Here is a 13,517-nt window from a genome sequence, read left to right on the forward strand (position 1 = left end):
AGGAGCCTCCCTTGGGACTCTGTCCAGCGTTTGACAGTCCATATGGGGACACTCCCTCGGACGTGGGGGGTGGCGACAGTAACTTGATCATTCACCGAATACCCCCTGAGCACCTGCCATGTCTGCCCACTCCTCCCTGAGCCCCCACAGGGAGTGTGGATGCTACAGAGGTGTACGTGGTACCACAGGACCCCAGGAGCAAGCAGCCTCGAGCCCACCGCCTCGTGGGGAACACGATCGTCAGCCACAGGCTGCCGCCCTCCACCTTGTACGAGCCAGCACACAGGAGCAGTGCACACACGCATATGGACACCAAGTGAGTGCACACGTGTGGTCCTCCCGTGGGGCTGCCCTGTTCGGTCCACGTCTAGCTGGCGGGACAAAGGTGAGCTGCACCGAGCACCCAGCGTGTGAGGGCTGCGTTCTAAGGCAAAGTAGGTGGCAGGGTGGGAGGCCCACGTCCACTGTACCCCAAGCTCCGGGGCTTGTTAAACCCAAGAAGAAACGGAACCCCCGGGAGCTGGTGGTTTTCCACCCTTTATGTTGTCCTACAAGCTGCCAGAAACAGGCATTTGCGACTTCCTATTTTGCCTTTGCAAGAAACCCTTCCCCGGCTGAGAGCGCCCCACGGTTGGACTTTAGCATGAGAGCTCTGCGGGTGGTGAATCCACTGAGGCTTCCTGATTTACCCAGGAAAGGAAGAAACAGAACTCGGCCCTTCCCCCCACAGTCCTGCACCCTTCCTCCTGAGCACAGGGCTGACCCTGCCCCCAGAGGCTGGAAGTCCCAGCGAGGGGCTCCCAGGATGCCTCCCAGAGCCGATCTGCTTGCCAAGGCCACATCTGTCCACAGACCCCCAGACTCCATCGTTAGCCCAGTGGCCTCGACCCCCACCTGGGCCCCCTGGGCTGCTGCCTTCACCTGGCCCACTTGCTCCCAACCCCGCTCACTCCAGCTGGCCCCCTCCCTTCCTGCGTAGCTCATCCCCACTGCCCCTCAGATGGGAAGTCCATAGCCTGGACTCTGACCCTATGTTTCCAGCGAAGCATGGGGCTCTCACTTCTTTCCAGAGCGGATGGATGAAAGTTTGGCTTGTAGATGTGGACTTGAGACACAGTGAGCTCCGAGGGAAGGCCCGTGTGAGGCTAAGCCCCAGGTCCCTGGCCCAGCTGGGGCACCTCGCATGACCTGGAGGGTGGCCAGCATGGCCCTCGCCTGTGCAGACACCACCCGTCATTGCCATAAGGACACAGGGCCCTGGCGGGCAATGGGCGGCGGGGGTCAGGTGGGGCAGCATCGCGCACCCTCGGCCTCCTTGCACCTGACCCGCCCGCCAGTCCTGTGCCCTCTGGGACGCCGGAGGCACTGGGGCCAAAGCAGAACGGCCTGGCCAGGGCCCTTCAGTGCCCAAGACATCATGGACCCTCACAGGTGCAGGCTGTGACCTTAACCTCTGATCAGACCCGAGCACATATGGATGGTTTCTGACTCGTTTATTCTGCACATGTTTATGGGAAGAGCCTTATAAAATGAGAGGGGTTGTGCCAGCGTTACAAATGCCCCAGGGAAGGCCCAGCTCATGAGGTGACGGTTCTGAGCTGCTGCCACCCCTCCCTCCCTGCAGCCTTGTCGCTCTCGGTGGAGCCAAGCACAACTCTGCTCAGAAGCCTCGGCGGCCCCTCTTCCCTGTGACGCTTGTGACTGGCTGCCTTGCCAGCCCCTCTGAGGTCACCGTCCACACCCCACTGGCTGGCTTCCCCCCGCCCGCCCCCTGCTGCGCTTCAGACACACCTACACATGCCCACCTCAGGGCCTTCGCACTGGTTGATCCACTCCTGAAAATGCTTTCGTTACAGGGCTGGTTCTCCTCTGCCTGCACCGTCCGCCTCTCCTCATTCGTTTTTCACTATAGCACATGACGCCATTTATCCTGCGCCATGATGTCATCCGTCTGTCCCCCACAGGAACCTGCACTTGTTGGGGGGTCTGGGGCTGCTCTGTTGGTACCACATCCTGACGTTTGTCAAGTGAGCACTAAACTGAGGGGGCCTCGTCCGGCAGCCAGGGCTGCAGCTGCTAAAAATCAAGGATTTCAAGATTGCATCAATAAAGGAAATCAGACCAGTTATGCCCCCCAAAAGTTGTTGCTGTGCTGATGGGATTGACCCGCCCGGGACCCAAGTCCCAGGCTCAGCGCAGGAGCGTGAGGGCGCTGGCACCCACGCAGACGCCTGTGTCCCTGGAGCCCGCGCGTCCTGACCCAGTGGGTTTGCTCTGTCCTGTTCCGGAAGGCGTGACTGGGGGTGAACTGGCAGCAGCGGTCAGCCGGTGGGGGAGCGTGCGTTAGTGCAGGCGGGGTGCGACCTCCTCCGGGGACCCGGCCTGCCCAGCTGAGCACCGTGTGGGCCGAGAAGCTCCCCACCCTGAGCCCCGACGCGCCCTCCGTGCCCTGAGCAGACGCTGGCGGTGCTTGTCCACGGGCTGCCCGCCTCCACGGGCGTGGTGTTCTCAGAAGGCTGTGTGGCAACTCGGGGGAGGAATTCGGGTAAGGAGCCTCTTCCCAGGCCCAGAGCCTGGATGGTCTGGACAAAACTTACAAACGGGAAGCCGGCCTTCAGGGCTGCGTTCCTTCTCTCAGCTATGCAGATGGGCAGGCGGGGTGCCGGGCACTGAGGACGCAGCACGAGCCGGACGCAGTGCCTGCCTTCACAGCGCTGACCTGGCTGAACCAAAGAACTGGGTGGGGGCTTCAGGCGCGGGGGTGAGCTGGAAGGCGGGACAGGTGCCAGGTAGCTTGCGTGACCAGGTGGAGTCTGGGTTTTCACTGGAATCTAGGGGAGCCACACGTGCCAGGGCCACAGCCAGGATGGAAGTCACCACACACCCATCGGGCCATCCCGCTCCTGTCCCAACCGCTCTTGGGGCCTCTGTGGCCCCACCAGCCCCTCCGCCTTCACTAGTGGGATACCTGCCCCCTAGCCCAGGGGCCCCTGAGCTTGTCATCCTCCAGTCCCACAGGCTCTGCAGGCAGGGCCGGGGTGGGGAGGGGCCCCCGCAGCACCTGGGTTCACTCAGCACCCCTTCTCCCCTGGCCTGAGCAGAGAGAGAAGACAGATGGGAAAGGAGAGGCAGGGAAGGTCAGGAGGGAGGGCTGGGAGGCAGGATAGGAGGGAAGGCACGGGCACAGGGTGGGAGCAGAGACCCGCCCAGGGAAGGTGCCGGGGACAGGGACCCCAACTGTGCTGCCCACGGCCCAGGCGGGAAACCACCCGGTCTGGGCTCCAGGGCGGAGAGGCTGGTTGAGCAGGCTCTGTTCAAACCTAGCCAAGCACCCAAGGCCTGGAGACTCGGACCCGATGCCTGACAGTGGCCAGAGCCGTGGGCCCTGTGCTCCTGGGAACAGGCCTGTCCCAGGACCCAGCCAGGAGAAGTCAAAGGGGCCTTCTCTGAAGGAAGCCATGAGCAGGTGCCAAGGCAGGGCAGGTGGCAGAGAGCAGAGCCCGTCCCTCGTCCGCCCCCTGGCCACCCCTCCAGGTAAAACTCGATATCAGCAGGGCTTCGGACACTGGGGGACGGTGCGTGGGCATGGGTGGGAACGCAAGCTTCAGCCCCCGGCTCGGGGGCCTGGCCTGTGTGACAGGAAAACTCTCCTCCAACCCATGTGGACATAGAGGAACCCGCAGCCCCGTCCTCGAGGGGCAAGAACTGGGGAGGGGGGTGTCCTGACACACCTGCGGAGAAACCAAGTGCAAGGCTGAGTGAGGGACAGGTCAGGAGGGCACAGAGACAGGTCTGCGACTGGATCACAGAGCACCGTGCACTCCCCTGACCACGGTCCAGACCCCCGCAAAGGGGCTTGGTGCCTTGGGAATAAGGCCAAGAACCTCTCTGCTTACAGGAAGTTGGCCCAGGCAGAGCCTTTCTGGGGAGTCCCTTCCATGAGCAAGCAGGACTGGATGCTATCAGCACTTCCCAACCTTTGCCCCTCTTTCCTTGGAATATTTCATGTTATACCTTAGCTCCAAATGCCCATGGATTGCTTTACAGCCTGGGGCTAATTCCCCCATGAGCAGTTCCTGAAAAGCGAGACTCTACACCTCCATCTGGTAGAGGCTCTTGGGAGGGCCCTTGGTTCCAGGCTTTGGATGATGGGTCTCGACTCCAGGCCCACTTACTGGGTCCTGCCAGGACTGGGGTCCACTAGGGCCCACTGGCTCATCCACCCCTGGGAGGATGGCACCTGCCCTGCCCTTCCTCCTTTTCCAGATCCCCTCATGCATTCCTCCGAGAGGAGCAAGGCAAATTCAGTGGAGGCAGGCAGGAGAGCATGATGGACAGCGCCCAGGAACCCACAGGAGAGAGTAGGACAAGGGTGAGGCTCAGCCCCAGGGGCTCCTGGTCCTGGACCAGAGCACATGAAGTAAAACCCATAAGCTTCTGGTTTTAACCCCAGGAGGTAAATACCACCCCCTGGCTTCCCCCACAGCCTGGGCATGTGCCTGGGGCAGAGGCCCAGCCCCTGCGGCTGTACCTCAGAGAAACAGTGGATTAGGCGGGGTGTCTGGGCCAGTGGCCCCGGCTCCCCAGGTGCCTGGGCAAGACAACGGAGTATGTGGGTGGATACCCAGGGACGTCCCATGCCTGCGGCGTAAGTGCCCCCGCTCAAGGGTGAAATCATAACGGTAGGAAAAGCACTTTGGAAGCAACGAGAACTGGGGCCAGGAACACGGGGCCCTGAGGCCCAAGAAACTGGATAGATAGGCCAGCAGCTAGCGTGTCGGAAGGCATGATCCCAGGGCTGCGCTCCAGCTGGAGCGTAACTGGGAAGAAGAACTTCCTGTGGAGGCTCAACATGGGTCAGAGGCTCTGGACGCTGTACAGCAGGCCCCGGTCTTCCCACTGAAAGACCCCCCCGGGGCCTCTTCCCCCAAGACCAGGAGTGAAGAGGGAGGCATCACATCGAGGGGAGGGCTTGCAAAGCCTCAAGGGTGCTGGAGGTACAGGGACCAGGAGCGACGACTTGCCACCACCCCTGAGCCTCCAGCCCTCGAAGCCAGACGGTCCCATCGGCCACTGGGGTCCTCCTGGGGGTGTTTCTGCCAGGTTTGGGTGGGTGGGATGTGAGCCCAGGCCGCCCCCTTTCCCAAGAGAGGCCATGGTGTAGACAGCACAGACTCTCAGGCTCAGAGGGTGAGGCCACCACTTCCCAGCCAGCCAGAGTCAGGAGCCCCTGGCCTCCGGCCCCTGCACACCGCGAGCTGCACTTTCAGGGGGCCTCAAACTGGGTTTCTCACTGGCCCACCCACACCAACACTGCCCCTCACCTCGGCCGCTACAAGTGTAGCCCGTCCTGTCCAGGGGTCTCATGGCTCAGGCCTGCCTCCTCACTGGCAGGGTCCCGACCCCCTCAGGAGGCTCCTCCCTGACCTGACTCACTGCCCACCTTTTGCCCTGGACCCACCCGGATGTCGGCTGGATACCTGAGCCACATCTGTCCACTGAAATATCCCCTACCTAATGCTTGGGAATACATGGACCCAGTCAACCTACAACTGCCCCTTCCCCAGAATCTCCTCTGGTGCCCCCCCCCCCCACCTCGCCAATGTCCATTCTCTGACCTACAACCAAGGCAATAATCTGAGAGCCCAGGTCTGTTCAATTCCCTCCTCTTCGTGCCACCCGGGTAGAGATCAAAGTTCTCCAGGGTCTGGTTGTGCTGGTCTGGCCTCCTCCAGCCTCCCCTCTGCCTCCCTCTGGTCTCCCTTCTGGCCTCCAACATTCTAACCTGCCTCTTCCTCCAGAAGGCACCTTTCCTGGTGGCAACTCCAGAGCTCTGTCTCCCGAAGCCACCTGGATCCCCACCACCCAAGCGGGCCCTCTACCCCACGCTCTGCTGCCTCACGACCTATGCATGGCCAATGTGGGCCTCGTGCTGGCCCAGCCTTTGGCCTCCAAGGAAGGTCTGAGGAGAGAGAATGCAATTAAGGGGAAAAGGCCCAGCTCGGTCCAAGGCCCAAGACCCTGGGCCTTTGCAGGCTCAGCACCCCCCCCCCAGGGGTCCAGAGGAGGGAATCACCCCCCACCCAGGGGCAGACACTGGACCGCTGCAGTGGGTCCCTCAACCTCTCTGGCCCTGCAGGCCTCACCCGTGCGTGGGCTCCCTGTCCTCAGTGGCACCCTACTCCCCTTCTGAATTTCCTAAAGATGCAGCTATGGGCAGGGGGCCCCTGGAGGTCCAGATGCAAACAGTAAGTCCTTTGCTGAGCTCCAGACATGGGGTCTTAGGGGTTGTGGGTCCGTGACCTCAGCAGCCACAGGGTTGACCCCAGACTCCTGGGCCAGCTTGCTGGTGGCCATGACCCTGCCCTCTGGCCAAAGCTGCTTGAGGGGAGCAGCTGCTTCAAAACATTGGCATGAATTATTGCTTTGTCCCTCGTCCCCGCACCTAATTGTCCTGTCTGTCCCAGGTCCCCGCACCTAGTTGTCCTGTCTGTTCCAGGCCCCCTCACCCTGTTGCCCTGACCACCCGTGGCTGGAAGAAATCTGACCGAAACTAAAATAAACACCTGGAACCATTGGTAAGACATTTGGCAAATGCTTGGAAATCAGTAGAAACCCCTCTCTTCTCCTGCTCCTGCACCTTGAGATCGAAATAGCCTGACCGTTTCCAATGACCAAAGGGGCCTGAGAGTCTCATGAACATGAGCCCTGGACTGCGGAGTCAAGAAGGGAGGACGCTGGGACCCAAAGCTTGCCCTCATCTTGCACACGCTGGACACACCGCCACACGGCCTCGGCCTCGGGTCCCAACCTGGATGCATACGAAGGCGTGGCTAGGAGCGCTCTGTGGGGCTTGTGCGCAGGTGCTGGCTGCACTGGGAGGGGCCTGGGCGATGTCCTGATCTGGGGCCAGGTATGTGGGTCGGGAAGTGGGGGATGCCACAGGGCAGGGAGGTGGGCCAGTCGTTGGGGAACCCCTGGGGTATACCGTGGGTCAGGTTAGGTCTCTGTTTCTCTCTGCAGAGAACGATGGATGATGGGGGTGGGGTGGGTGGGGGTCCTGACCGGGGAGGAGGTGGAGCTGGAACTCAGTGGATCTGGTCAAGAGTGAGTGCAGGCCACTGAGGTGAGGTGACCGCTTTCTTTGATGTAGATCTTGCTTTGTAGGGCCGGCTTGTTTGCTAAGATTTGGTTTGGATGTTGAGCCCTGGAAGGCCAGAGGCAGCAGGGGGTGGGGTCCCAAGGTGGATGGAGAAACGATGTCCGAGGGACTATGGGCAAAGGGACAGAGTGGAGGGGCTTGGGGGACTGCAAAGGAAAGGGCCGAGGTGGGGGTCACCCGAGGACCATACTGAGCCACCAGGAGGACCCTGGGGACCTGGGCAGGGTCAGTGCAGCAGATTCCAGGGTACAGGACTAAGGGGTTGAGCCCAAGGGACGGATGGTGTGGGCAGGGCCGGGGCATGGCTTGGCCCAGAGCAGGACGGCCCTGAAGGGGGGAGGCTGGGTCAGCCCCACAGGCCTTCCCTTGGGGTCCTTTCCATGTTATCCTTAGAACCCCTGGTCTCCAGGCTTGACTGTTCCCCCTTCGAGGGGGGTCAGCAATCCCAGACAACAATGGAATGAGCCTGCGGTGCTCGCACCACAAGCCCTTTTAAGTGAGTGTGGGCAGGAAGACGAACTCTGGGCTTTGCTCTGACTGTGAAACAGAACTGGCCGGAGCGGGTGGCCACCCTGCCCTGGAGAGGTCCCCCTCAGGACAAGTCTGGCCGCGCTGGAGACTCACAGGTCCGCAGCTCTTCCCGGGTGAGGGACAAACTCCTGGGGCCAATACTCTGGTCAGCGAGACCTTTCCCGGCAGCTTCCCCTCAGGGCCACTGGCAGCTTGGGCGGGCAGCTGTCACTGGAATGTCAGATGCCACGGCTGGGCTCGGAGAAGCCCCAGCTTTGCAAAGAAAGCATTTGCTTCAGGAAACAGGGGTGTTCCATGTCCCTGTGTGGCTCCCCAGACTGTCACGGGTTCACCCCGCGCACATCGTCATCTTTATGGTGGTGGTTTCGCAGAAGAGAAAAGGTGGCAGAGGACAAGAGCCCCCACTCAGCCCCAGAAACGGTCAGTTCCGGGGGTGGGGGGGTGGTGGTGGTGCAGGCAGTGTGAGTGTTAGTCAGGACAGGGCTCTCAGAGCCCCAGCCCGGGACTGGACCTGTCCAGTAGATGACCGGTAGAAAGCGGCCAGCGTCCTTTGCCCCCAGCAGGGGTGTCCGGAGGAGACACACGGATGAGACCTTGGTGCTCAGGTTTACTCCGGTGTCCCAGAAAGCCCAGTGTGGGACAGAGTGAGCACCAGACCAGGCAGCCAGGGCCAGGGAAGAGATGCCTGAGAAAACGGGAGGAGGCAGAGGGATGGACAGTGCCCTCAAGAAGCAGAAAGCAGACGGGGAAGCGCAGGGAGGGTGGATGGGCACCCAGCTAACCCAGTGCTGCCCGCCCTCCAGGCATCCAAACCCCAGGTTCAAATTCTGTCGCAGGCTGTCCCCAGAGCCGCCGACCACCACGCTCCAGCCGGCTGAAAAGGTCAGAGCCCAAGGCCCTGGAGAGCCCTCTCCCCTCTCCTGCCCCTCCCCACTCCCAAATCCCAGCCTCCCGCTGATCCCTGGGGCGGTGTCCTCTCCCCTGACTCCGCCCAGTCAGTTACCAGGCGCGTCCACCGCCTCCCCAGACCCTCCCTGCCCGGTGCCCAACGCGTTCAAACTTTGGTCCCCATGAGCTTTTAAGAAGCTGACCTTCCTGTCACCTTGGCCGGGAGCGACCAGCAGCCCCCCCTTTGCTGGCTCACTGAAGCGAGTTATGAGAAATCCCACAGACCAGGGGTTTGGGAGGAGAAGCACTGTCAACGGAAAAATCGCTCCTGCAAATAGGATTTTGCCGGGTTGAATCTCGAGCGGCCCCACTTTCCTTTGCCCTGGGAGCCGCCTATCACCCCAGGGCTCGATGGCAAGAGCTGGCGCTGCCTCCCCGCACGAAACAGCTGGACGAGCCCGACACACACAACCCCTGGCCGAGGGAGCTCGCGGATCCAGGCCGGCAAGGGAGCCCCGACCGCGAGACCCCAGGACCCCGGGCGGCGCGCGCCTGGCGGGGATCAGGTCGCTCTCGGCGACGAGCGTGGCCGCTGCGGGCCCGGCCAGGCTCGCGGTCCCCGCCTCGCCCCGCCTGACCCGCGGGCCTGCCTACGTGGGGCCGACGGGGCGCTCCCCAGGCCCGACCGCGGGGCGGCTGCCGCTGGGCCAGGCAGACTGAGGAGCCGGCTCAGGAGCGCGAACGCGGGAGCACAGCTCTGTACTCGCGGGCGGGGTCGCGCAGACAGCCCCCCGCCCCGCCCCACCCCGCGACCCGGCGGGGACAAGCGCGGGAGGAAGTCGCGGCGGGGCCGGGACCCCCGGCTTCTTACCGATCTTGGCCAGGCTGGCCACGAGGATCCACAGCGCGATGATGTACGGGTCCTTGACGTGGTGCCACTTGAAGCTGACCACCTGAAAGCCTTGGCTCGCGCCCCCAGACTGCTCCTCGACGCCCCGCACCCGCGGCAGCGCGCCCAGCGCCAGCAGCAGCGCCAGCAGCAGCCCGCACCTGGGGCCCGGAGCCCCGCGCCCCGACATCGTCGCCACCGTTCAGCGCCCGTTCCGGACGCGCATGTCGTGTGGGTCCTGCTGCTCCCGGGCGGGTGGACGTGCGGGGCGCGCCCCCCGCCCCCTCCAGGGACTCTCTCAGGGCGGCGCGGAGCCAAGCGCTCGCCGGGTGCGGGCTCCTGTCCCGGTCCCCGCCCGCCACGGTGGCCTTTAATCCAGCAGCCCCCTCCCGCCCCGGGGCGGGGCCTTCCCGCCCCCGCTGCGCGCACGCGAGCACGGACACCGTCGCACGCTCCTGGCACGCCAGCCCAGCCTGCACACGCCCACCCGGGGCCGACCGGTCTCCCTGACCTCCTCTCCGAATTCCCGCGCGCGGGGCCCCTCTATTTCCCTCCTCTATGGCCCGCGCGCCTCCCCGTCCCACCCTGTCCCTGTCCAGGGGCTGGAGGGCGCGGGCCGGGAGGTCCAGGCGCGCGACTCTGAGCAGCCGCCTCCCCGGAGCGGGGTGAGGTGGGGATCGCGGCAGCGACCGGTCCCTGCGGGCTTGGCTGGGGGCTTGGTGGGCTCCAGGTGTCTCGGGCGCCCCTCAGTGGCGTTAGCTCCGCTCCCGAGTTGCCTGGGGCAGCTGCGGGGGCACATTGGCCCCAAGCTTATCCAGAGATGCAGGGCCTGGGGCTTGTGGACCCCACTGGAGGCCCCAGGGTCCAGAAGGGGGCCAGGCGCAAGCCTTGAGCTATGTCTTCAATGTGCACCTGCATTTCCTAACAGTTGGAACAAGTCGTCCGAAACCAGGTCCTCTCCCACCGAACCTGGGGTGGTGCCCGATCCAAGTGGTTCTGCCCTGCCCCCTGCACGGTGGCCCTGTTTCTTCCCTGAGGGACCCTCCACCCCGGCCCTCAGAGCCCAGCTGGGAGGCTCAGACCCCAATGCCCTTTCTACCTGAGGGCTTGGCCTCCAGCGGCAACTAGCCACAGCCCCCCCTGCCTGAGCAGTAATCCGTGATAGCTTATATGGGCACCTCAGACTTGACCAGGCGAATGCCCGCCTTCTTCCCTTCCCCAGCCCACCCTGCGGCGTCAGCGCTGGGTGGCCCCTTCTTCCTGCTGTCCTGCCCCAGACCCAGGACGCAGGCCTGACTCCTTCAGTCTCTCAGTACACCTGTGGGCCCTGCCTTCAAAATACAAAGGAAGCCCAGCCACTGCTCACCAAGCAGGTCCAGCCGCCACGGGGCTGCTGCAAAGGCCTCTTGCCTGCGCCCCCTCCTCTTGCCTGTACCCCCTCCTCTTGCCTGCACCCCCCCACCTGCCTGCACCCCCCCACCTGCCTGCACCCCCACTTGCCTTCACCCCGCCACTTGCCTGCACCCCCCCACACTTGCCTGTACCCCCCCCCCCCACTTGCTCTGTCCTGCTCTCCTGTTGGAGCCTGCAGTTCAGCGGGAAGGCCCAGTCCTCCCAGGACTCAGGCCTCTCTCTGACCTCCAAGCTGCCCTCTTGGGCACCTCCCCTGGCACACCCCCTCTGCTTCCCAACGTCTTTGCTCCAATGTCACCTTCTCCTTTTCCCATAGCTGATCTCTCAGCTCACGGTTGTGACATCCCAACTCCCCTCCCTCCAGGTCGTGTTCCTCTATGCCTTCCGACATCATCCACTCAGTCTGTTTGCTGACTGCCCATCCGTGGAGTGTCTGTTCCATGGGTGAGGGGCTCCACAAAGCCCACAAGGCTCATGGCTGCAACCCCCCTTCCTGAAATAGTACCTGTCATACAGGAGCACTCAGGAGAAGTCGGGTGGGTGGGTGGGCAGATGGGTGGGCTGATAGGCAGATGGACAGATGCATCTTCTAATACCAGAATATATGTCCGGGTGCCCGGAGGCTTGGGCTGGACAGTGCTGAGCTGGGTGGCTTTATTCCTTGGGTCCTCTCCCCGGTTTCTGGCTGATGGGAGGTGGGCATCAGTAGTGTGGTAGAGAGAAAGTGCATTCCAATCATGCCCAACAGGGTGAGCCGGCTGGACTGCTGAGCACAGAATGGGTGGGGGACTATTTGGGAAGATACAGCAGAGGGCTTCAGTCTTCACTGGGTGTGCTTTGAGGACTTTCCAGCAGTAAGGTCCTCTGCAGTAGCCCAGGGAGCCTTGGTAGGGGAGGAGGGCCAGGGTCAAGGGGCAGGGGGAACGGACGGAGCTGAGCAACGGAGCTGAGCACTTCATCTGGGATGGGAGCGCGTGACTAGCTGCTAGGTGGCCTCGTGCAGGGGGCTGAGGAGAGCTGGAGAGCTGTCCCCAGCTCACCCGTGTCTGTTTCTCTCCCCAGGAACCCTAAGCCTCCTGTCCCGGAGATAGTGCCAGCTGGACAAGATTGGGGTCACCCCTAGCCCAGACACCCTTCCCTGTTCTTTTCTCCTGGTTCTTGAGTGAAACCCTTAGGGAGAATGTCCTCTTTGAAGATGGTGCCCTTGCATTCCACAGGAAGGCCAAATTCCCACCAGAACAGCATGTGCTATGACGCCTGATGACCCTCTGGCCACTCCACCCTCCGGGGTTTTCACCAAGAGCCTGTCCTAAGAGCTCACGGCAATTCTCCTGGGGTGGGGTGGCGGGGGGAGGGTGCTGCTTCTGAGATCCAGGAAGCACTTCAAAGGGCAGGGTAGCTGAGCCTTATCGTGTGGACTCATGGGTCCGGTGTGAGTGCCGGTGCTGGGGACTGTCCCTCAGATGGTATGCCGCAGAGGTGGCCACAGGATGCCCAAGGACAAGGGCAGGAGAGGCCCGGTCAGAAGGAAGCAAGCCCCGGAAATGGTGCGACCTGACAGGGCTGTGTGGCGGGATCTGTGGGCGCTAGAGGGCGAACAGACCTGTGCTTCAGATTCCTAAAAGGCTCTGGGGCAGCGGTGCCTGTGCCTGAGGATGGTGAGGACACCACGTGTCCATCGGTGCCCCCTCTGGGGTGCCCCCACGACCTCTCTGCCTCTGACTGAGGTGTGGTTTCAGACGGGGCTGCGGCACACTAAGCTGCCACCCACAGCGGGCAGAATTGTGAGTGCGCCTGTCAGAGTTGTGCCGCGCACAACGCACACAACAGCAAGGCCGAATGTGCCTGGGGCCCTGGGTCGCGGGGAGTGGCAGGGTGTCTGGGGCAGTGTCCTCAGGAACTTGCCTGCGTCTGACGTTCTGATAACCGCCTTACTCACCATGGCCACGGGGCAGGCCTGCGTGCGGTGGCCGCCCTGCCCCCACCCTCCCGGCGGCCTGGGTCACCTGCGGGCTTGCCCGCACGTGCACTGTCTTCGTTTGCTTGGGCCGCCAGAACAGAGCGCCGCGGAACGGGGACCTTAAACAACAGAAATCTATTTTTCTCACACTTCTGGAGGCTGTAAGTCCAAGAGCAAGGTTCTGCCCGAGTTCCAGTTCTGGCGACAGCCTCTTCCTGGCTTGTGGAGGGCTGTGTCCTCACAGGTCTTTCCCCAGAGCACAGGAGGAGGGGAGGGAGAGAGGGGAAGTTCTCTCTCATCCTCTTCTTAGAATTTTTTTTTTTTTCAACGTTTTTAATTTATTTTTGGGACAGAGAGAGACAGAGCTTGAACGGGGGAGGGGCAGAGAGAGAGGGAGACACAGAATCGAAAACAGGCTCCAGGCTCCGAGCCATCAGCCCAGAGCCTGACGCGGGGCTCGAACCCACGGACCGCGAGATCGTGACCTGGCTGAAGTCGGACGCTTAACCGACTGCGCCACCGAGGCGCCCCTCTCATCCTCTTCTTATAAGGCCACCAACCCTATTTGATTAGGCCCCACCCACATGACTTCATTTAACCCTATTACCTCCTGAAGACCCATCTCCAAATACCATCACAGGGGGCGCTAGCACTTTAACTTATGAATTTGGAGG

The 13,517-nt window shown here is 62.6% G+C and overlaps 1 protein-coding gene across 3 annotated transcripts in view; it reads right to left on the reverse strand.

The window, feature by feature from the left end:
* Nucleotides 1–9,829, reverse strand: part of SLC9A3 (solute carrier family 9 member A3) — a 41,087-nt gene extending 31,258 nt beyond the window's left edge. For 2 of the 3 annotated variants that reach the window (XM_060634258.3, XM_060634257.3), the window contains exon 1: nt 9,453–9,829. In XM_060634258.3, the coding sequence (XP_060490241.1) occupies nt 9,453–9,660 (208 nt within the window). In that variant the 5' untranslated portion in view covers nt 9,661–9,829. The remainder of the gene's footprint in view (nt 1–9,452) is intronic. The other variant, XM_060634256.3, reaches the window with a different exon arrangement.
* Between the last annotated feature and the right edge of the window lie 3,688 nt (nt 9,830–13,517).

This window comes from Panthera onca, chromosome A1 (genome assembly GCF_046562875.1).
Source record: "Panthera onca isolate mPanOnc1 chromosome A1, mPanOnc1 haplotype 2, whole genome shotgun sequence".
NCBI lineage: Eukaryota > Metazoa > Chordata > Mammalia > Carnivora > Felidae > Panthera > Panthera onca.